This window comes from Aptenodytes patagonicus, chromosome 4, assembly GCF_965638725.1.
Source record: "Aptenodytes patagonicus chromosome 4, bAptPat1.pri.cur, whole genome shotgun sequence".
In the NCBI taxonomy this organism is placed as follows: Eukaryota; Metazoa; Chordata; class Aves; order Sphenisciformes; family Spheniscidae; genus Aptenodytes; species Aptenodytes patagonicus.
Genome location: NC_134952.1, coordinates 69,673,169 through 69,698,264, shown reverse-complemented (window position 1 = coordinate 69,698,264; position 25,096 = coordinate 69,673,169). Strand labels below are relative to the sequence as shown.

At 38.2% G+C, this 25,096-nt stretch overlaps 1 protein-coding gene across 7 annotated transcripts in view; it reads right to left on the bottom strand.

The window, feature by feature from the left end:
- The window catches only part of SLC10A7 (solute carrier family 10 member 7), a 154,885-nt gene that overhangs the window by 38,010 nt on the left and 91,779 nt on the right, over positions 1-25,096 (bottom strand). For 6 of the 7 annotated variants that reach the window (XR_012995221.1, XM_076337103.1, XM_076337104.1 and 3 more), the window contains 2 exons: positions 15,289-15,324; positions 1,971-2,054 (listed from right to left, as the gene is read on the bottom strand). Coding sequence is in view for 5 of the 7 variants with exons in the window: in XM_076337103.1 (XP_076193218.1) it covers positions 1,971-2,054; positions 15,289-15,324 (120 nt within the window). In the remaining 2 variants the exon portion in view is untranslated. Of the gene's footprint in view, positions 1-1,970; positions 2,055-15,288; positions 15,325-25,096 lie in introns of those variants that run through there. The other variant, XM_076337109.1, reaches the window with a different exon arrangement.

The following is a 25,096-nucleotide window of genomic DNA, read 5'->3' as shown; positions in this document are numbered from 1 at the left end:
CAGTCTTTATCAGAACTCCAAAATCACATCTGTTCTCAGTTAAGTCTCGTCACAATTCTGATTTTGAACTTCTGATCATTCAGAGCACGTATTTCATATGCTTACTGCTCAATTCATGTTACTTAGCCTTACTATTTGGTGCAGCCAAAAAAAAACCCCAACTCTACCAGTTACCTCACGTAGCAATTTCTTCTAACATCTTTCAAAAGTAACATGCCATTATACATATAGATGAAAGTCCTCTTGAAATTTTGCAATCATTTTGTCTAGCAATCTACCATCATCTTCAGACTTATTACACTGCAGTACAGATTGCTGATACTCCATCACTACAGATTACTTTATTGCTAGATCTGCTGCCATGCTATTTGTTTCCGAGAAATTTCCAACTAAGGCTTCTAACTAATAGCTTCCAGTTTTTGGACCTTTCAGGACCAGAGGATTCAAGTACTTTTGCTTGTCCACTTTTGGTGGAGACTTAATTTAATTTTGACGAGATAAGAACGTGATACAAAGGTAAGTTCATCAGCAACCCTTTGTGGTCCTTATTAATAAGGAGGTTCTTAGGCATTTAACTCAAAGCATGTGAGCAATTCAATAGCCTTCAGGGACACAGAGGTTATGTCTATTTTCCACATAGTATGGTTACATCCAGGTTACGCAGGTACTGATGCTGGTGGCTACTGTCATGCTTATCATGCTCATCTTCTTATTAGACTTTAATGGGGTTTTTTGACCACGTAAGAAACAAACTTCACTAAGACTTCACTAAGTTACAGTACATGCCAATTTTGAAATGTGCAATTATAGTTTGATACAAGACTGATTTGACTGTTCTACATAGCACAGGCAATGACAGATATTCTTAACCTTGTCCAGGGTGCTCCTTCATAGACTCCACTTCCATTTGCTTACATTTTAACCACCTTTCCATTTCAAAGTCTGCTTTAGGCAGACAAAATTCAGAAAGTTCCAGCTGAACCCAGCGTTAAACTGGATGCTAGAATCAGCAACGGTACCCCTTGGGAATGAACTGCAAATCCCACTGATATTCCCTTCGTACATTCTGAATGCCTGTGAACAATGAATACTTACAAGTATGTACGAATTAGGCTTCGGGTGTTTCAGTTTTGGTGTCCAAGAATAGTGGACACTTCTGACAACTTTTGGTCTTAATATAGCAATTTCCCACCATGATGTGGGAGAAAAAAAAATAATTAATACTTGTGAAAAAACAGATACGACAGAAACAGGTGTCACAGAAAATCTTGTATTGCAATTAGTATCTTTACATTCAGTTAAAGATTTCTGTCTTATGCCATGAAAAATAAGGCCTTGTGTTTCATTATGAACAATGCGTATAAAATGAAATATTGAACAGCTGCTTGTTCCATGAATACCCTCCATCCAGTGTAACAAATGATAGAGGAGTCATGCAGAAACAATAGTTTGCAATTATGCAATTAAAACCCTTATTGTAGAGCATATGCAAAATGGCTGGAGCAGCCTTAATTTTATTATTTCTTAACTTCTGACTGCTTAGCCCTTACATGTTTTTTAATGTAGAGAAATTTTTATTCCTGTAATTAGTAGTAGATACTACACAGGGAGAACTTCCTTCATCATCCAGGCAAAGGGCATGTGACAAAAGGACTATATAGTGTTCTCAAAGCTCATTTGTATGGGGCTGGAATTTCTCACACTCTGGGCTGCCATTTTTCCCACTTTATGTTCACAAACTCCCTTCTCGATATGCAGTAGCGTATGTTTGTGGTAGTGAGGGACAGATGCTCAATCTCAACAAAGATCAATGTGGCTCCAGGGAGCACTGTAGCATCTTTTCTCTGATATGAGACTTCACTATCCTGAGGCTGTTCCTATGTGGCAGCTTACCAGGTTGCCAGTCTGTCTTTAAGATAGCTCTCTTTATCTTATTTTTTTAAATAAGAATGTATATTTAAAAGACATACCTGTCCAATAATAAGGGGGACTACAACAGTCATAAACAGCTGTGAGAATATAGATGTAAAAGGCACAGAGGAGGATGATCCAAGCTACAAAATAAAAATATACCATTAATATTGCATTTTTTCTTAGTATCTGCAAATTTCATACATAGATATCACATATTAATATACATTTTATTTTATGCATAAAAACTTGGAAGTATGTGCACAAACGTGGAAGTTGTGCACACGTTTAATTGTTAAGTACAATAAAGCACTTGGTATTTCACAATAACAAAACTGAAACAATCTCTGGTTGATTATTTTATAACCTAAGGTAATAGTTCCATCAATATTCATTTAATTGAAACACTGCTACAAATATATGCAAAGTAAATCATATAAGCATTTGTAGGATGATAGTTTAAAAAGTCAGGGAGTGAATCTTCCTAAGCAAGCAGTTAGCTCAACTAACCTTACCATTTATATAAATATCAGGCAACAAAAACTGGTGTAGTTATTTCAATAAATAAATTATTATTATTAATAATAATAATATAGTGGAGACATTCACATTTTATTTCAATGACGTTAAAGGAGATCTATTGAAAGTATACAACTATTCTTTCATTAAGACAACTCAACAGTGACAGGCTTAGTCTTCATGTAGGTGATCTCTTAATTACAATTGTAAATGCTAAAAGTTTTTTTTTAAAAGATGCAGGTAGAAAAGGTGAACCAAAGAGTCAGTTGGATTTTTGCAACCTACTTCAGAACGCTTAGGAAAATATTAACTATTTTTTACATTCTGATTGGACTTGTTTTATGCTAGGTCATTGAAAAGTTTCATTTAACGTAATTTAACATATCTTTAACAGCAATAGAATATACATTAAGAAATATACAGTAAGAAGACTGAAATAGCATTGTCAGAGCTTCCACAGACAACTGTTTGCTTCATGATAAGGGTAAATGACGTAACGCTGAGGATTTCACAGATCCACATTATTTTATATTTTGCACTTCACTTTAAAGATCCTTAAAATGATGACAGAATGCAGAATCTTTTCAGCTCCATCTAAATGATGCTAGTTTCCTAAAACATTTGCACATAAGTCATTCTCATAAATTACGCTCAGACCGCATTATACTTTTGACACTTAGCTTCCTTTCAAAGCTACCTGCAGGCATGATAGACAAGGTGATCATACAATCTAGTCACTTCCTATAACTCTGCCTAAAAAAAAAATCAACATATGGCCATACAAGTAGGTTTGGCATAAAACCGGATTCTTTGGAAATTCAAAAGAACAGAAAAATCAGAAATTTCACATACGGAAGTATTTTATTTCATTCAGAAGTGTACTACTGCAACCTTTACCTACAGAAAATAATCTGATGAGAAAACGCCAATTATACCACTTTTGCAGTGGTTTACATGCATATGCACTGCTTTTTGTAAATGCCGTTTGCATATGCACTGCTTGGGAAAACGGTGTACACACCAGTGGGGGCTGTCTGTACGCAAGCTGAGCTTTTGGTGCATGCAGATAGCATCAGAACTGGGAAACAGCATGAAATGGAACTAACTTCTGACACTAGGAAATCACGGGACTTTGAGTGTTGCTTGGCCAGCTTAGAGTTTAAGAGAGTGGGACTCTCTTTTTTTAATCATACCCCAGCACTTGCTTTCATACGTCCCTTTCTAAATACACTGTAGGCAGAGAGCCTTGGGCAGAACGTACAGGATATGGCTGTTTCCTATGTGTTACCTTAACTGGCAACATTAGGTAAGACTCAGTTTGGCCATTTAATAAATTACAGCATCTCATCCCCATCACCTCCAATTTTAACAATGTGGGCACAGAAGACAGTTGGAGGGGACCTAAAGACGATGTCATCACTGAGACTTTTGGTCTGCAAGTAGGGTGCAAGTGAGAGCACCAAGATTAAGGAGCCTAAATCTCCCATGGAGGCAAGAGGGAGAAGTAAGGGCTTGCAGGGAAAGGTTCAGATCACCCACATGAGTACCTGAAGTCAGGCAGTGCAGCTACTCCATTCCCAAGGGACACAGGGCTCTCTGCAAGATTCCTTGCAGAAAGCGGAGCAGAAAACTCTGTCATACCACTCATGATCTCCTTGTTGTTTTAATTCTTGTAAGGAGCTTCTGAAATTTTAAAAGGTTCATACGTTTTCAAACTGTATTTGGACTTATTTTTTGCTACGTGCTGAGGAGCTAAAAGCATTACTTACTGTGTATTCAAGGAAGCTTTTTCAAGTGAAAGTGAAGATTTTTAAACTTTAAAATCTGCCTGGGTCACAGAGGAGTGAGTCTAACCAAGGAGTCTGCATGCCAGGACACTCTGCATAGCTTCACAAAACTATGACGCTTTGGCAGTGGCTCTTGTGCATTTTTGTAAAAACATTGATTGGACTTCTCTCACTACTTTAAAGTTTTATGCTCAGTGGATGCATAATCAGTTTCTAAGTCAGGAATGAAAAACTGTTCAACAATATAACACACTGCTGAAAAAGGCAGCCATTGAAACAGCAATAGTCTTGTCAGCTTTTTTAAAATATTACTTCAAACGTAGTGTCTTCAAGCTGTTGTGGATTCTCAAGCACTTGGTATATATAAGGATATTTTTGTTTTGGGTGTGGGGTTTTGGGGGTTTTTTTGGTTGGTTGGTTTGGTTTTTTACATAATTAGAAACTGAATTACAGGTACTGTACTGGGATGCTAAACCAATTTACCTAGGAAAAGTAAAATTATTTTATTCAAAGAAACAATCTTCTATATCAGGATATCAGGGTACGGTTCTCCACCTTGTCAACTTCACCTCACCCATTCAGACTAATCTCACTGTCATCTGGACCACCAAAAGGCAGACATTTCAGGTAACTATCTCACCCCGACTTTTTAAACAAAACAGAAATCCACATATCAGTCCAAAATGTCAAAATGAATAAATAAATAAATGATTCGTTAACCCTCCTTTTTCCCCAGAGGAAGTGAGTTCTTCAACTACATCTGGTTTTTAGGGAAAAAAACCTCTCCTTCTTGTAGGAAAAGTCAAGTTTTTCTGCTTCTAATATGACTCCTCTCCTGCATGATCCCGTGACCACACTATTTTTGATCCTGTTTCAGTTGTATAGTTAAGAATCATATTCTTCTGCCAGTCTCCAGCACCTTCATTACTTTCTACAGAATAGCGTGGAGCTAGCTTTTTTCTTGGGTCCTTATGAGGTCCTAACACTCTGCTATACCACTCCTGGGCACAGAGGTTTGGAGCAGTGTGTTTGCTAGGCTCTGCCCCCGCCTTCACGCACTGCTATGGTATTAGACTTCCCTGTCCCACCTATGGTACTGACATTACTTCTTCAAACAGACTTCTGAACTTTGTTTCCCTTCTGAATATTGTGACAGTAACTTCAGTGGACTGGTTTTATCAGAATCTATCTGTTAGACAACGTCTATAAACTCTTGAATTATCTTAATCTTAAATCTATTCCCAGAGAAAGACACAGAAGATAAGATAAAGGCTGAAGAAAAGACAAGGCAGGAACTTCTCAATCACACAAAAGACAAAGACTTTTTAAGCCAGACTCTGGACATACAGTGGCTGACCATGAGGAATCACAAATGCTAAAGGACCCACAGCTAATGGATGCATAATTTGACCAGGACTCCCTCAACATTTGTAGTATGCAAACTCATCAGGGTCACAAACGTTAAGTGTCCCACAGACTCTCAGACATTGCCTGGGTTCCAGACTTCCTTTGAACTTGGACATATTCGTCACATCCATTTTGAGAAAGAGAAGTGAGAACTGAGGAACAGAGGAAACAAAAAGCTTGATATAATGTTAAACAAACCTTCCTACACATTTACAAATGCAAATATTCTGTCTGAATGAATAAATATGATTTTGCTCAGGTTTTAGTTGGATCAAGCTAAGTTCTGTGCTCCATTTGCTGTCATACAACAAATTTTTTTTAAAAAACACCTAGATGATCTGCATTGCACCAAAATTAGCATTATTCTAAAATGTCTGATTGTATTTGGCTGCCCTCCTGGTTATAATAATCTCCATGCCTAAAAATGAACCTTTCTTCACAGGCAAACAGAAGTAGTACTGTAAGAACTGGTATAAAAACATCATAGAATCAAACTGGTGATTTATAGCTGTAAAAAATAACCTGATCGGAATCTCTTATGGAAGATAAAATGCACCATTTAATTAAAAAGCTATCACAAATTTTCATGCTACTGTATTGTCTAAGCTTATTTTAGAACATTTTTAAAACAGAAATTTGATATTGTAAAGTGATCGTTTTGTGCTATTCTGGATAGCAGCATTTCAGTTAAAGGTTTATTAATAAGCCAGCCCTGCTTGAATAGACTCATTATTCAAAAAAAGACCCTGAAAAGTCTTGCTTAGGGAAAGGCACTTTTCACTTAAATAATCTGAGTGATTTCAGAAGGACAACTCAGATGAGCAGGAACTGCACCTTCTGCAAGTGTTTGCTGGATATGGCTGTAATGAAAGAGAATTCCAGGCAAATCTTTCCGAACAATTCTGTCACCATGCAGTACTTCAAACCTGACCTGCAGCATTCTTGCTAATTTAATCCTAGACCTTTCTTCTCAAGAGACTGCCTGTTTTAAAAAACTCCTGACAAATTATTTAGTGGGTTTCTTTATGAGTTTGTGGTAGAAACATTGGCTTATCCTTAATTGATAGGCTATATTTAACTGGTTGTGGTAAAAACAAAAAGCAAAAACCAACCAAACAAAAAAACCCTTCCTTGCATAAAAACAAGACAATTCCACTTCCTGGCCTAGACTGCCTCCACAAGCCAGATGCTCCATTCTTATCTTTCTGGCTGACCAGGCAGGTATCACCGCGGGTGTTCCCACGTCTACAACTGCCACTGACTCTGAAGAAACACACCTCCTACCAGTCACACCAAATTACAATCCAGTGCCACATGTGCTGCACATATTGAGTCCACTTTGGAGGCAGCTGTCCTTTGGGGCCTTACTCTTCCACTGTTCTCCTGCAATTAACATGTTTTCTCAGGTTGTGTCTTTGTGCTCTTCATACACCATCACCCAGCTTCAGCCTCGCCATTTGTTGAGCACAGATGAGGAAGCGAGGCACGGGTGAAAACAGGGCAGAACTGAGCGGGGGCTGTCACTGGCTGCTCTCTCATGTGAGATGTTTAATTTAAGCTTTTCTTTTCCACCTTCAGGTCAGGCTACTCTGATACCCATCTTTTTAAATTTTGTGTTCAATGCTGTATCGTCACTGCTTCTGGTTACTCTCATCCAGCCCAGATTCAGCTGCCTTAGAGGCCTGTCCGGACCACCCCATGCGCTAATCCCTTCATGTCCTGTTGTGGATGACAGCCCTGTTACAGAAAGGACATGGAAGGTGATGCGCTTTCGGAAAAGATGTGGATGGGATCCAGTTCAGTAACAAAGGACAATGAACAAGTGTGACCACCTGAACTAAACCCTCCCTTGCTTTGGACTCTTTCCAGAATCCTTATCCTGACCCAGTCATTGTGGTATGCTATGTTACAGCAGAAAAGTATGCACATCGCCCTCGCTAACCCAGGTACTTGGCAAATGGAAATGCTCTGCAGTGAGTACACTGCAATGGGCACTAACTGTAATGATGCTGAGGCTCTGGGAAGTAGGAAGAGTCCGTGCTACTCCACGGGAAGGGCGCCGACGGGCGCCTATGAGTTCCACGGTGCCTGGCTCTAGATTTCAGGCAGGAGGTCGAAAGAGATGAAACGGTCATTCTTGCATAACATTTCACAGCAGTCTAAACAGAGCTGGCAGGTCACTGCGATGTTCTTCCTACTCCACTGCTTTAAAGGCATTCACATGCAGAGCGTTTAGATATCTTGGTAAGGCAGAGAAGCTGTGTAAAAGATGCCAGCACCCAGAGATTGACCAAGAGTCATTGGTACTGAAATTGTCCACCTCTAATGGGTGCTAACAGCAGGAGAGGGACTGGAAGGGGAGGCGTATCACTGGAATGGAGCATCTATAGAATGCATTTAAATTTTAAAATAAAGCTTTTAATTCTGCCTATCAAAAACTGCAAGGTGTCTCTTGCCTCAAAGGGGCTAAAGGTACCACAGAGATCACCTTCAATGGTTTGGCAGTCATGTATTTTAACAAATAGATCTTTCATTGTTAGTCTTAAAAATTAAAGGCAGACATAAGTCTCTAGTTCTGCTAAAGAAAAGAGATGTTCTAGTCTTATGGTATATTTTGCAAATTCTTGCATATTCTATATGCATCTGTGGCCATGGGAATTGATTTGGCACAAACGTAAAAAAGCCTAGCTGTCTACATATACCCTCCAGCTTTGTTTAAAAAAAAATAAAAAAATAAAAAAATCAAAGTTTCATAATCAGAAGTGTGGAAAAAGAAAAGCTGACAATCTGTCAACTTCCCCACCCCCCGGCTTGGGCAAGGAGACTGTATATTTTGGGGTTCCCTTGTTCTGTGATCTGTAAAGCGATCACAGATGCCTAATCCTGTTCTGGGCTCCCCTATGACACATCAAATACCAAGCCAATCCAAACACACCTGTTGATTTTAAAGCCTTTTATAGAGCCGTAAAAATAACCATAGGTATTCTTAATCTGAAATATATCAGAGCTACTCTTCCACTTTAATATGGTAGAATGATCTTGAGGGCTAATGTAAAGAAATGAGGTCAAGCGTACAACCCAAAGGCACCTAAATGGGAGTTAGATGATTAATACCCTTGGAGAGCTGAGACTTAAGGACTAGCACCCAGAAATTCCACTGCAAACAAGAGGGTGACTAACTGGAAAGAGATTAGTAAATACAGGATAATTAAGAACCATGAATATTATGTACCCATGAAAAAGGCAGCTGTGACACACCAGAAGAAATAAATCAATCAAGGTAGGGGATACTTGCAACTTTGCACAAGGCCTGGATAAGCCCTTGTGAAGAACACTGTGCAACTGTGCACGATTCTTATTACCTGGGCTGAAGAAGGAATTAAAACTGGAACAGGTGCACAAAACACCTCAGAACAAGGGACTTGTTTTATTTTTTGTATTTATGTTAGTTATGGCTTGTTTAGCCTAGCTGACTGAAGACTGGGAAAGAGGATAGGATTGTACAGTATGCCCGAGCCAGGGTGATAAATTTCAGAGAAGTGCTATTCAGGTGTATGGTAACATTGGCAACAAAGACAATTGGGTAAAACACCTGTCACAAATACTGACTGGAAATTAGGTTTCTGCTCATCAGAGACAAGTTTCTAGTATTGCAAGGGTGGAGGGAGAGCAAAAATCCTTACTTTTAAGTTGTTCAGTTGTTCAGTTTTGAGGTGAATTGCACAGCATGGAAGAGAGGTGGACTGGGTGAGTCAGGACAGGATCCTCCTGGTATCCTGGTTCTATGATCCTATTAAGATGTGTGGTTACCTTCTGCTGTGTAGAAGCAGGATGTGTACTTAAAAGGCTCCCCTAGCATTGTATAGATTAAAACTTCAAGAGCAAAACCAAGTAGAAAAGAAAGTCCTCCACAGAAACGTTACATATTTTAGAGTCTTCTACTTCGACAAATTTACAATATTTTGTGTGTGCGTGTGTCAGGAAGAGGGAAGGCTTCTGTTATTCTCTGACTGTTATTTGTATGCAATTTATATAACAAAGCCATAAAAGGTGAATTTGAAAAAGGAATAACATGATGAAGCAAATATTTCACGGCAGTCATTAAAAAGTTCTCGTTAATTGTAAAGGGTTTGGATCAGATCAGAGAATTTTGTCTTCCCACTGATTACAGAGAAAGGAAACAGTGAGGTAAATAACCAGGTAGAAATAATGATGCACTTTAAATCTTCCACATGAATGAGTTGATCTGTTAACAACTAATGCACTATGCTGCTTCCCCTTCCCTCTCTTCCCACCCACCCCCACCCCTGTAATCAGCCTTTTGTCACATACTAGTGAAATCCATTAGCTGCAACTTCCTTACCAACTTCCAAGGCTTTCCAGCTACCGAAATATTTGCATATTTAACGATTCATTTGACTGGTAACAACTCTCATTTACCAAGTGCTTGAGAGGAAAACCAAGACATAGTGTGTAGAAATCCTGTTTAAAAAAAATATGTAATGACGGTTCCTTTTAATAAAAAGATTTATCTGAAATACAGGAGATTGGAGAAGACTTGGCAAAAATGTGTTAAGTATCAACAACTTTTAAAACAACATTTTAATTTCAGGATTGTGAATATAGGGGAAAGCTTTTAACTTCAGTATTTCAATCAGCTTCTAGTTGCATTCATGTCCTTATTCACCAGTCATTTTATTTCAGTTTTCTCTGCAATACTTGCACAGAATTTCCTTCACTTGTCTACTCCTGAATTCTTTCAGCAGCGCTACTTTCTAGTACTTACGGCATCACCACTACAATGCCACCATAAAAATGCCTACTATATAATTCAGAAATTTGAGAGGGTACCAGAAAAGAAAACATCACTGAATAAATCAAGAAAAGGAGCAAGCTGATAAAGCCTTGGGAAGATTCCACTTTGACACAAATGTCATGGTAATCTTCGGTAAAACAGCAAACAAGGGAGCAATGTGTGACAGTTACATAGAGGTTTTTGCCAAATGTGTTTTTAGAAATACACACGAATTTTGCATTGGCTCTTCAACATTCCATGTTAACTGGTTTGCAGGCATCCTTCTGAAGAATGTAAAGTACATAAAAATGTGAAACACTTATCTCTAACATTTTCTTTGATGGCTTTCAATAAAAATACACAGATTCACACACCTTGACTTTTGTTACTTTGATAGCTAACTGGCTGTGCTTCCAACAACTGAAGAGACCACATCCGTCAGGCGTTGAGTCTCAACAGTAAGGGTAATACCAAGAAGCTGGCAAGGCTGGGATACTGTGCCATAAAAACCACAACATCACATTTGGCTCCAACAGGTGGGCAGATGACTGACTTCTTGTATTTTGATATCAAATACAATGAACAAAATCGTAAGCTTGTGTGGCTTGGTAAAATTGCCAGTCCAACGTGCTCAATCAACTTTAAGGACAGAGAAGGCAACTCTATCCCAGTGCGGCTGGAAAGGAACAGAGCTACGTTCACACGAGAAAGGTCACTCTGCATCATCCTCTTACATGGTAGTACAGTATCTATGCTCACTCTGCTTCCAGGGCAAATCCAAGAGACGTGACCTTGCTGAGGCATCAGGCTGGCCTCCATCCTGTGCAATACAAAGGCATACGAAATCCCTCAATGAAAATAAAACTGCATTCGTACATATTCCTAGTTTTTATGACTAAAGTTACAATCTAAGGACATATGAGTGAGTTGATACAGCTACAACTGTTGCAGAGTGCAGTGCTCCTGAAGTTCTATCTTTCAAATGAGACATCATAAAAAGGTGCTGGCATCTCAAGGTTATTAAAGAGATCACAGCACTATTACCTTCACAGTATGATGACACCTTTTTAACTGTCTTTTAGTAATGTAAATGTGCCCAAATGCAGCACACTTAAGAATCCAAATCATGAACTGTTATTACAAATCATAAAATGTTATTACAATTATTAAAGGAAATAACTAAACTGAACTTAGAGAACAAGTCATATGATAAGTAAAGATGGACAGTCATACCCAAGTGACTAATTTCCTCAGGCATTACTTAACCTATTCGTAGTCATTATTTATTGATAGCAATATAGTTATTTGCAAAAGCAAAATTTAGTCTACACTTCAATTTCTAGTTGGTGGGGGTTTTTTTTCCCCAAATGCCTTTGAGAAAATAAAACTTACTTCTCTGCTTTAAAAAATTTCATGATCAATCTGTTACCTCTGGCTTCAGCTAAGTATATGACCTGACAAGAGGAAGACAGACAGCATCCTTCTCTGAATGCTTTGGTACAGAGCCTCCTAATCATCATCAATGAAACACTGCAGAATGTTGCAAAGAAATGTGAACAGCATAACCCCATGTTAACTTGAAACTGATGTATCTTACAGCACTTTGTTTCAACACAAATATGCTCACCACATATATGAACTCTAATCAATTATATGTAGTTTATGGGACATTGCCCATTTATAACATCTTTGCTGGGAATATAACATATTAACTGTTAATAATAAGGGTTAACATGAGGATGATGATATTGCAGATTTACGCATCTGGAAGCCAGATTAATGGCTTCTTATTAGGTAAAATGTTAATCAGAGGTATCCGTGGTGAAGGTGGCTATTCTTTAAAAAGTCTAGCTAAGCATCCTCACAAGGACACAGTCCGGTAATTATGTGCACAGTATTTAAGGTTTCATTAAATCAATCAGAACCTCTCAGAACGCTTTTTTTGAGTAAGCTTTACACCAAAAGTTTCATAGTAGAAATACACTTTTCAGAAGTGTAACTGACAATCTTATGTTCAACACCATTCAAGATGATAAATTATTTGCATTAAATGCATTATTTATTATAAGCTTCAACATGTCTTTATCAATGTTGTTTAGACAATTTATATTTACATTACTAGGCAATTATGAACAGAAAAGGCAGTTCAGAACATTATATTCTCTGGTGCACATAGGGCAAAATTTAACTATTTTGTTAATAATACTGCTGTTATTTCTGGCAGCACTAAGGGTATTTTATGCACTGTATACAGGGGGGCTAACAAATAGGATCACTAATACATTACAGCATTCAGACTATCGTAGTATGACTCTGTGGAAGAGTTAATGCTCGTGAGTACCAAATTCAGGAATTAAAATTCACTGAAGGCATTGATTTCAAAGGTCCCTGAACGGTATTCAGAAGCCCAGCTCAGCTACTGTGGAAGTAAATTAGAGTTTTATCTTGAAACTTGAAAACTCCACCCTTTATTAACTAAGCACTAAGGCTAAGTTGCATGACTAAACTAATGAATGGTCCAGAAAAGATAACCAGGAAATTACTAGTCAGTGTTTCTCACTCCAAAGTAACTACACAGTACCACATGAAATGATGAAGCAGCAGGTTGTAAACAAGTGAACAGAAGCGTGTGAACTATGTGCTTGAATCCACTACATGTTGAGCAGGCCAGATGTATCAAGGAAACCCAAAGGAAAATTAAGAGAAGTTCGCAAGAAAAAAAGGTTTCAGCAGTCCAAGCCACAGTCTGCCAGGGTACAGGAACAGTGCATCAGGGTGTGCATGTTTAGTTCACTATCCTAAATACCTGCCACTGGATAAACTGAACCTTCAGAGAAGGTAGACCTCATCTTGGCAAGATGTGCTGCTGGGCTGACCAGAACGGCTGCGCTTCATGTGTCAAATCCTCAGCAAAGATCTCTTGGGGTATACAAATATTTAAAACTCCTTGAGAAGTCCTCAAGTTTTGGGCTTTGTGACAAAAAAAAATGCAGCTTTTGTAACTGCCCCTATACCCAGACTAGTTTGTTTATCACTCTGATGAAAAAAATAATTCATGTGTGTATTTTCCTCAAGAAGAACAGCTCCGAGTCATGTTACAAACTGCAGAACAATTAATGTGCATTTTACACACTTCTCATACAAGTGTCTCCAGGGCTGGTAGGAAGAGCAGAGGCATACGCTTTGCCTTCCTGTTCTTGCACATACAAAGTTTTACTACCTCTTTTGAGAAGTAACAGTGAAAACTGCAATTTATGGGACAGACTATCTATCCATAAAGTCACCAAAGGAAAGATCTTTATCTTGCTTGAAAAGGTATGCAGATCATTCCTTAACATTTCAATTTCTACAGAAAATAGCCCTTTTGGCTATGTAGAGCATCAAAACTCAGTGAGGTATAGCAGGGTCAAAGTTGCCAGTGAGCAAAAGTAAAAAGAGCTGAAGTTTCAGTCACTTAGAAATAAAGGTACAGGTCTCTGGATGAATGCCTGTGGAACATATTCCATACAAGAGGGAAGACGACAGGAAAAGAGTGAGGCAGACCATCTGGAATCAATGTATTCCGTGCAAGAATAACAAAACACCAATTTTTTCTTAGAACAGTTATCTTTTCAACCTACAGTAAGTCTATGGTCCCAGATATATCAAGAAAGCTTTGCTGGTGTGTATTGATATATATGATATGGTCAAAGCAGTTCTTGTGTAAACATAGCTACATCAGATGAATTACAATTTGTTATAGTAAAATAAAAATACCGTAAAATAAAAATCTTCCCACACAGCTTTACTGAAGCAGTAGTTGATAATGTTAGTTACTCTCACAGAACTATTTATCCCAGTTTAGTATACACTGCTATATTTGTATACAGTACATATGCTGCTTAAGCATCCCTACTATAAACAGCATGCCACTTGCATGCCACTTACAAATTGTTTCAAACTAACTTCACACTTACCCCCCTTTCCAGGGTGCTGGCTTACATACAATGCAATTAGTAAGATAAACATAAAAGACAACATATCTCTCTCCTGAAATCCTTGAAGTGTTTCAGCCTATTTCCCTGCTCTTCACAAAGCCACAGTCCTCAGTAACTTGCACCATACCATACCATTTGTGCCAGCAAATCCTCCACAAGCATAAAGACTTCCTAACCGACAAGGGACTTACTAAAGCACCATTACCCACCTGTTAAAGCCTCTTCATTGTACGCTGACTAACATCCATACCTTTATGAAACATGAAGATAAAACTCGGTCTTCTCCCTTTCCTTCTACCACGAACTGTAAGGAACCAATGCCCTGACTGAAGACGTAATGATTGAAAATGAAATCTTTAACTAACAGGAATGAAGCAGCACCACATTTAGTGGTACACAGGGGCTCCAGTAATTGGTGTTGCTGCTGCTATCTCACTAACCTCTACCACAAAAATACCCGTGGGCTTAGTTGCCCAAGAGTGAGGCTCGCTTTATCTGAACAGTGCTTTCCCGATTGGCCTGTCATCCATTTTGGATCATTACAAATCTTGTCCAGCTCCTGCATGTGAAAGCTCTCCAAGAGATCCCCTGAGTGATCATCTTACTTGGCAAGTGTTTTTATTTTACCCAGCCTGACTAACAGTGTATGGTTTTGTGATTCTGCAAAAACGACGGGTTTTGGTCCTCTTAGAATGAAGTGCAGACAGTGTTTGCATTCATTGCACCACACTTTGATGGCCTTTCTGGGAGGCAGCTTATTGCAAATACTGACCACAAAAATCTTCCTCGTTATTTAAGTGTTGTTAAATCACCCAAATTTCCATCTTAAACATACTGTCTAATAGGTGCAAGATTACCCAGTAAAAAGACATCTTAAGATCAAGATACTTACAAAAAGCAGAAGCAGAAGTGGAGTTATAACAATGCCCTGGAAGAAATAAAAAAAGATATCTGTTAGTCAGGGAAGCAGAATACTCTTTACTTCCTTGTACTTTAGTGCATGGAAATACACAAACATCATGCAATATCATAGAAATTAAGTGACAAGAAGTTCAACTTTGCTCTTCACTGTGTACATTCTTTAACATCTGTACATCGATCATTTTATAAACTATACTCTGTACTGAGTAACTTTTTTTTTACCACTAGCTTTCCCCATTTTGCACCTAAGCCCCTCTATTCTAAAAGATCTGATATACAGAATAGAACAATTATTTTTAAAAACATATTAAAGCTCTCCCCTCACTGTGCTGTATCTTAACTCCACTAAGCTGCTCCTCCTTAGCAGGGAGACTTGTGATCAAGTCCCATGCTACTCAGTCCCAGGTCCTCTTCCGAGCAAAAGCCACATCAACTGTGATGAATTAGGTGTTGTGACTGTGTAATGTAAACTGATATTTCCCAAGGAAATGAGCTGAGATCTCAAAACTCATTTCACTTGATTAGACTTCGCGTCTCACTGGTAGAAGGCAAGTCTTTCATCTAATTTAATCACACAGGACCATCTCAGCTTTCCACATCCCCCAGGCAGACACAAGCAAAAAGATTTGTTGTCTTCACTGACAAGGAACAGGTTTAAAGCTCATGATTGGACAAATTAGAGGATTTTAAGTTTCATGAGAGCAAATCTTAAAATGAGTTGTTTGGGTTGGGAGTTAACATGACATACATCAGTTTCATAGCTGCAAATAGCAATTCCCCATCATCCTTCCATCTGACTTCAATATTTTATTATTGCTCAATAAAATGATTCCATATTTAATGCATGCTAATTCACAAAGCTTGCTCAGAACTTCTCTAAGCCAAGATTATTCTTCATACAGCTATGTCTCATTAATAACTAGTCTTACAGCTATTCACAAACTTTATTGTTTAAAGGACAAAAGTCCAAAACTTGCTCACATCCGTCTAAAAGGATGCTTATTTTCTGTTTGTTTTTAGCTCCAAGTGAAAAACAATCGAACAAAAAAGCAGTTGTCCCCTGCTTTTCATTTAACCTTGAGTAACACGGCTTTACTTCAATCTTTTGGAAGCTAATATAAAGAAAAACCTTATATGACTAGTTTTGTATTTGCTTTCTCGGTCCACAAAAAGTCTCAGATCCAGACAGCCCATTAGGCAGAGAGTTCCTATTGTGCTCTTAAAACAAAATGCAACAAGTAAATGCCACAAACGATAGCAGACAAAAAGGATCGAGGAGGCAACAGTTAAGCTGTGCAACTTGAAGGCTCTGCAGAACTTAAAAACATATTTTGAAATAAATAATATATGCCATATCTGACTGCCCCACAGCCTAGCTATCCATAATCATTTATCTTTTTGCAAATGTCACAGCTGAGATGATAGATCATAAAAGACTAGAAAGAAAAGAAGTAGAAGCAATAAGAATTGCTTCAGGGAGTCACTCTCTGTTTACAGGGAGGCCTAGACGAAAATGCAGATAACAGTTATGAAGAAATATAGGTGTTCAAGTATATCGGCTGTAGAGGAAGAAACAAAAGTTGAGGAAGGAAGGAGGCACTAAGAGCTGAACTGACACTTGCGTACAGTAGCATCTACGATGCTTAGAATGGAGAACTGACAATAAGATCTGTATATGTAGATGCAACACAGTCACTTCATCAGAATGACCAAACTCCAGCTTTTATGAACTACTACTAAGAATACGTGAGCCAGACTTTCCCCTTCTTCCCCCTTCCCCATTGACAACTACACTGCACAGGTCAAATACTACCAAGTGCCTGAGTATTCCCTAAGCATCCTGTAATTTTGGGATGGCAGAACACCACTGCAGCAGGTTTCCACCTTCAGACCTTCACATGAGCGAAGAGGAGCATGGATGGAGCAGGAGGTGATACGCCAAAAGCACCCTGTACTCCAAATGAGCAGTGAGTGTAGGGAGAAGAGAGCATACTGCCAGCTGGTGAGTACAGCCAGCTCTTCTCTAAATCTGAAGAACTCATTAATTCAGCACCATTAGTCATTTCTTACACGCTTCATGCCTCAGTACATTTCATAGCACTTTTATACATTACAAAAAAATGCAAAGGTAAAAAACCAAACTAAAACAACCTTTCCCTTTATCTTGTTGATAAATGAAGATGGTGTCCTTCCTCTTTTAGGATGGGACCTGTGACTTGGTATATATTTGCTTTAGAAGCTTGGTGATATTAACACAATGGGCAATAGCCACTGCTAATTCAAAGCATGTAATGTCACAAAAGGAAACATTACCCCTGTGACAGCAACACTTCTTCATAATTCTGTAAGCGGAGAGCAAGAGAATCCTGGTATACATCATAAATAGATTCCTGACTGAGCTTGTTAAAAATCTAGCATTCAAAAGGTCAATTCCAGCAATTCTTTACAAAATTTTGCTATTAAACCTGGTGATCTTAATAATCAGCAGCAAGTTTCCTGTTGCCTCACCACAGAAAGGATTTGTGAGGTTGAATTTTCCCATTTGCAACACATACACAATTCCCTGGAAAGCTGAACAATTACCTGACAGAACAGACAAGTTCATATTAAAAAATAGATGCTGTTGCTGAATCAGAGTAATTTGATGTTAATGTTTTGTTTTGATAAGGAGCACCCGTTTGAAAAACCACAGGATTACATTAAAATCAAGGGGGGGGGGGTTCAGTCAGTAGTGCTGTGGTGACTGTGATGGCTTATGGGTGCAAGCAAGGCAGGATTTGTCAGGCGAGGGAACCTCTGTTACTAGACCGACTGATGGAGTTGGTAAAGAACAAACTTTGGGCACATAAAGCCCATATATATGTTACCCGAAAACACTGACGTGCTTTTATGTGCAAAAGCCCTTCTCTTCAGGTTTCTGTTCCAGATTTGAAGAAGGGTTTACATGACTAAAGCATATCTGTCTAACAAAAGGTATTACCTTTCCCTGCACACGCTGCCTTGCTTCAACACATTACCTCTCCATAAGAAATGTGCTCCTCAATATGCTCATAAGCATTATGTGATGCATCTCAATTCATACCCACTAAAGAATAATATATAGAGCACATTGAGTCTAAAGTCTACCAATAGAAAATACAGACGATGATTTAGGTTTTGAAGGTAAAACCAAAATCTGATTCACTCAGAATAAAGAAAAGGCGGAAGAAAACAGTTACTCTACACGGTCCAGCTCACGCGCTAGCTCTATGCTCACAAAGACGAGCATATTCTGACACTGGCAGTGTGGCTGCTTTCTAAGACTATGACAGGCTGAAAAGCACAAAGGAAGCTAAAAATTAAAATAAAGACTATCATTTCTGAGTCCATTGGACACTAACACCATCAGAGAGGAAAAAGTAACTAAATTTGACTACGCTTTTCCCTGCCTTGCTTTCCAGGCAAGCACTGTCAAATACAGTGTATGGAGATAAACAGATTGTAGATTAGCACCTCCAGCAGAAGCTGAGCATCTGCCCTTGAGAATGCAAGGTCATTACACAGTTTTAGCATCTTCAAAGTTGGGGTGGAGTGTTAAGCTTTCTGACTGCTGCCCACAATGGAGTCAAAGTTGTAAAGTGACTGCCGTTTGCTATCAGCAGAAAAACTTTCAAGAAATCCATTTACACCTCTGATGTGAAAGACTGACTGAATATATTTCAATGATTTTAGTGGAAAGGGAAGAAAAAAAATCTCAGCCTGTCCTGAGACACTGATACAACATAGGAGCCTGAATAGTCAGATACCTGTAAACACATTTGTTTTTACAGTAAAGATTGTGAAACACGTCTTAATTAAGAGAGTTTAAAGGCAGGTTTGTGTGTGCGAGCATGTGCATAAACATACACTTTAACAGCAAGGATGTAACTGGAGATCCATTTAATTGTTATTTGCCTTGTATAGATAAAGATGTTAAGAGGTTTTCTATAGGTTTCATCCAGTACAGCACTGCTGTAGAGCAGATACTAAAAGGTGTTTATTCTCCAAAAGAATATGTAGAATCAATACATGTAATTGGCTGCCAAATCAGACAGCAAAAGGAAGTAACATAACGGATTTGAAACTATGATGGTAGATCATTAAGGAAGAAATTATGCAAATAGTAAGAAGAAGGTGGGCACAGATCCAGAGGGACACATGGTAGAAGACAAGTAAGGATTATTGTAATGAGGCATGAAATACATGTGAACTTTCCTTCGTTTCCTTTACCCACAAATTTCCCATGCAATTTTTCTTCATTCTTACAGGTCATCAGTATGACACGCATGTGGCAATTACTAGTGGAAAAAAACCTTAACCAAAGTTGCATCTGATTTGTCTTAAGAAGTAGGGCTAGAAAGAAAAGGAAAAAAAAAAAGTTTTTTGTAATCAAGGTTCTGAATACACATACAAATGTGTGTTTTCTGAAATCATTTACCTACTCGTGCTTAAAGCTACAGATGTTCTTCAATGCTTCATCAGAGCAGGACACAAAAGGAGCAGAAGTATAAGCAGCATTATGTTATAAACTGAATAAAGGTTAGTAAAAAGTTAACTGGGCAGCATTTCCATTACTACTGATGGGGTAAGGTGCGAGAAAAATGGCTACGAACTCTCAATAATTTCATCAGAAGACAAGCATGAATAAGAACTGAAACTCAATCTTCATCTGTGTACAGCAGTATTTCTCACATGGTTTTATTTCAAGAGTCACTGGCACTTTTTGGAAAAGAAAGAGCAACCAAAAAAACCCAGCCTGCCCCCGCCCCCCGTCCCCCCCCCCCCCCCCCCCCCCAAATCTGTGCAGTTTTTCTGATTACAACATGAGAGAGAGACTTTACCTTGAAACATTTGTTATTTCTGTTTCTTCTTATGTCTTTTTTTTCCCTTGTTTTTGTGCTTGGAAGTGTGTTTTAAAAATATATTTTTTTTCTTTATTTTGTTTTTGACAAATTTGCAGACAACTTTATAATGTTTTACATTTCAAAAAGAGAACCCTGCCTCTAGAAAAGTACTTCTAGGTCTGAATTAGGTACATTTGTGAGCAATAGACAGCTAGTACCAAAGTTCTGACAGAATACAGATAAACAGATGCTCTCAAAAAATCTAGTACCATCACAAAGGAAAAAAAGTGGACTCTCTTAAAGGTCAAAAAGCTTATTGTTCAGTGTTTTCAAGAACATGACAGAGATTGTAAAGACCATGACAGCACTCAAAGCCAACTCTCAGTCTATTCAAATGAAGGAGTACAAGACTTCCCCCTACCCTCACCCCTCAGACTGGTCACAGCTCCACAATTCCACATCATGACATGACACCTGTGTAAAATGTTGCTTATTAGCAACCACATACCACATTATGCATCCTCTCAAATAAACTGATTTAAAGTATAGTCCCATGCTGAACTGCTTTGCAGTAATCTTAATTTTAGACATCATATAAAGAATGACTCCGACTGCTGAAACAGGGCTTTCACATACCTGAATAACCAGCCAAACTCCTCAGAAATGAGTTGCCTTCTCCCTTCTTCCACCTATCCCCACTGACCTTCTTTGGAATTATGCAGAACCTCTTGACAGACGCCACAGAACAAGAGAAAAACCCCTACACGAAATACACTTACTTGGTTCCAAACTTGGTTCCAAACCAGAAAAGCAAAACACACTAAAAGTCATGTTGAGACTAGGCAAACTCTTATGAAACCGTCAGTATGCGCTGAATGAAGAGGGGTCATAACAGAAAAGGGACGGATAACAGGGCTGTATAGGCAACTGTGAATTTTGCATATGTCGGTTTTCGAGCACTAAACCATTTTAACATGATGATTTCAAGTCTGTAACTGAAATTATTTGGAAAACATTTCAGTGCATTACTATTTGGATCCAGTGGCTGCAGGAGCCTATTTGAGACAACCTTTTTCTGGGTCTTTTAAACAGTTTTTAATATTCGTGTAAGCATGGCTATACAAACTATGCTGTTCATTTGTTCCTACTTAAAGACAACAATGGAGATGACAAATTTTTGTTGAATGAGACGTTGAACTAGATTTCCACAACAAAATATACGTTTTCCCCCCTTTCAAACTTCATGCCCATGTAAATAACATAAATGTTTGGTTTTATCTCTTGCAACTTCAGAGATTACGTTAGAACTGCACTTTCTGGTGTGCTTGTAATTTCAGTCATTGCCCCATGATGCAACTTCAACATCCCTGTGTTGTTCCCCTGTGGACATCATAGAAGCTCCTGATGCCAAGTAATCGTTTGCCTTTTGTCTTCCAATTTAATTATTTCCAAAATCATTTCAGATGCAAAACACAGGCCTTTAAAAGTCTCCTACCATACATCCCCTTTCTGTCACCTACTCCAATGACATTGCTGGTTCTGAGAAGGCTTATACAACTGTAGGACTTCAAAATAAAATATGTAATTTAGCTCTTTGTTGTCCTCTTTTATATCAAATGACTGATCTGAATGCTGGGAAGAACAAAGGCTTATGAATTGATTCTTTTTAGGAGCTAAATAAACTCATCCTCCCCATAATAAATAATAGGAAACTCTGAAAATATATTGAAAAGAGTATGAAGTTAAATTCACACATTTTTGTTAAATTCATAAACACTGCAGAACACCAAGGCAATGAACTACAATACAAAATTGAAAAAACAATTCTACATAGCCCTAATTCAACTATAATTATAAATAAGTACCACAACAATAGCTGCAACTCATCCAATTAGGCAAATATTGGATTTTAATAACAAAACAGTAAAATTAGAAGCACTATGTCAAAATGGCTTTTGCTTTATCAGAGGGGACAAAATAAACCAGATTTCATATCAACTATGAGATTACGCACAATACTTTGTGAATTGTTCCAGACATTGTACCACCTTTGTTCTGTTGTGTCAACCTAGTGGCCTCTACTGTGGGAAGGGAAATTTAAAAAATAAAATAAAAAAAGATAGTATTAAAAAGCATACTAGCATCAGATAACAGTAGAAACCAAAAGCATTTCCACTATTTATTAATAATTACTAATCGCAGATGTACCCCTCACACACATTTTATGCATGTATGAAATTGAAATGGAATCAAAATGAACGCAAGCAGCCAGAATTTGATTCTTCCAACACAAGAGAACCTAGAAACTAAGAAATAAACTGATCTGAACTACTGGCAGTAACACTACTACACTTGTCACAGATTGAGTGTAAAGAATAAAACCAAAAGGAGAAAGCATTTTTTTCAGTAAGGTTGAGGGGTGAGGTTCCAGTATCGGATTGAGAGTTAAGCCAAGAGTATGAAGAGTATTTCAGAAAGGTAAAACTCCATATAAGCCTAGTTTGCCTGGCTTCCCAGCAGAGGGCATCTTCAACACATTAGAAATTTTCTTCTTAGACAGCAACAGAATAGTTCAGAACACAGTAGTAAGGACCCTGAAGTTTTAAAGCAACTATAAAAACTTCTTGGGGCTTCGCAGGTGATACTGGAATAGTATCTGGAATGATGCACAAAATACAACAAAAGTCTGAATCGGAGTTGGAAATGAGTACTTCCACCAAACATCCTGAAACCTCATAACCTATATTAGCAATATTTTAAGAACAACTAAATGAAATTCAGTTAGATGCAATCTGTCTGGCAGAGTGTGGAATAGCTCCTACAATAGTTGGGGGGTGCTGCTGGGCAAACTGCTTCTAGCTGTACTTCCCAAGTGCTGCAACCTCCTGCTACTGCAGCAGCTCCAGAGCGCTGTGCATGACTGAAGGAGATTTTGGCGGGCCTTTGCTCACGTATCTGGAATGGGATCAAGCCATATTCCCCACTCAAACTTGTAACACCTTCCTGCAACCTTTTGTTGTCTCTCTCTTGTGCAACACGTTCAAGTCAGCTGTCTTGTTAACATCTTCAGTGCATTCAATGATACTGCCGAGCCAGTAGCTCCAACTGTTTCCCATCTCCCCTTCAGTTACTTTTGCTGACCATCATTCCTGGCCTCAAGGCTTTCTTCCTCTCCTTTACTCCCCACCTCAACAAGACTCTTTTAAAACTTCCTCATATGCACAATACTTTTCCTAATTCCAGCTCATTAAACCATTGTCTGTTCCTATTCAAATTTATTTCTCATACGGTGTCAGCAGAGAACAAGAACACTGTAATTCTGTATGTCAGCATAGGAACTGAATTTATACACTGCCATTAGGTGGGCCTTCCCAAGAGGAGGCATAAAAGGGAGAAAGGAACTTCTCAATCATCCACACCCATGCATTTTTCAGAGTGATCCCCTTGTCTTTGCAAAAATCACTTTGAAACAATCCTGTAATTTCTACAACGCAGGCAGGTTCCCACACTATATAGCATGACCTCGGTGGGACTGAGGAGAAAAGATGCACAACTTGTAGGATTAGGGTATCTGTAGGTGTAAGCGTGACCCTTTCTTGATAAAGAATTTAATGTATAATAAGGATATAATAAACTTATTTACATGCTTTGGGGCGTATGTTAAGTGCAAGGTATGTTAGTGCAGTGTTAAGGATGCACCACAATTTCTCCTTTGTTTTGTATGTAAAAAACAGAAATGCAGTAACATACATTTTAGAAGAAAAGTTATTTTTCCACCTAATTTTTAAGTCTGTTTTCTTGCAGAAGAAAGTTACAAAGGATCTAAATTTCTCCTGTATTTGGATCTATGTCAAGTAAACAGCAAATCCTAATTTTAATTACTAAGAATACGTTACTAGCAAAAAGTGCCAGCCTCAGCAACTCTGCTATCACAAAACCATTTGGCAATATGAAGGGATGGCACACTAGATGGTGCTGTGGGACCTTCTAGGGAAAAGAACCTCCTTCTGAAACAGAAGTAGTTGTACTGTTAAATTAGCCATATAGTTGATTCCGTATTTTGAAACACATTAAAGAGTACTGAATCACAACAAGAGAAACCACAACCACAGAAATGGAAAGAATACACTAAGCAAACATTCTGCTTTGACTGACACTGCTTTTTGGAATAGCTAAGTGCCCCTCTTCCACTGGAACGGCTTCTCACCTCTCCTTCCCAAAACAAGAGAAAGCAGTTTTTATGCTCTACACCAGTCTTACTTTAAAGGATTCTACACGTAAAACAGAATTGAAACAGTGATGTCTGAAGTCAGAGATCTGACAGAGCAAGGTCCCTACAAGCCTTCTCTGTCCTTCCTTGTGAGCTGGACCTAATCACCCTCTAGCACTCAGTATTTTATTCTGTTGAATGTTTAAAAAAAATATTTTAACATAATAAGTTTTGAATTAACTAAACTATGAATTAACTTTTCCTGCTGTGATAATCAGTTGTGTGAAAGAAAACAGAAGCGTAAAGGAAAAATTACAGAAACCTGAGAGAAAAGCTATGAGAAATACTACAGAAATGAGCAGTTACAAGCAGTTATCAAAATTGATTCTGCTTATTTCTTTCTATAGCTTTCCTTGTAACTGAAAACTATTTAAGTAGAACAGTTTCTGTATAAAAACACCATCAATATATGAACCAAAGCACATTTCATTTTGTTAGCATAAACACTATGTTTAAACAAACTCCTATCTCCCTCATTTTTCTTCAAGCCAAGAACCTCAAACAGTGCACGTATAAACACTGTGCAACCCCTCTTTGACATATGGAAGAAAATAAAAACTTTATATAATGGGCAGGAGTGCTGTGCCAATAAAAACCTATAAGGATTAATTATGAATCACTAGTACTAAAACACTGTCTTAGCATTG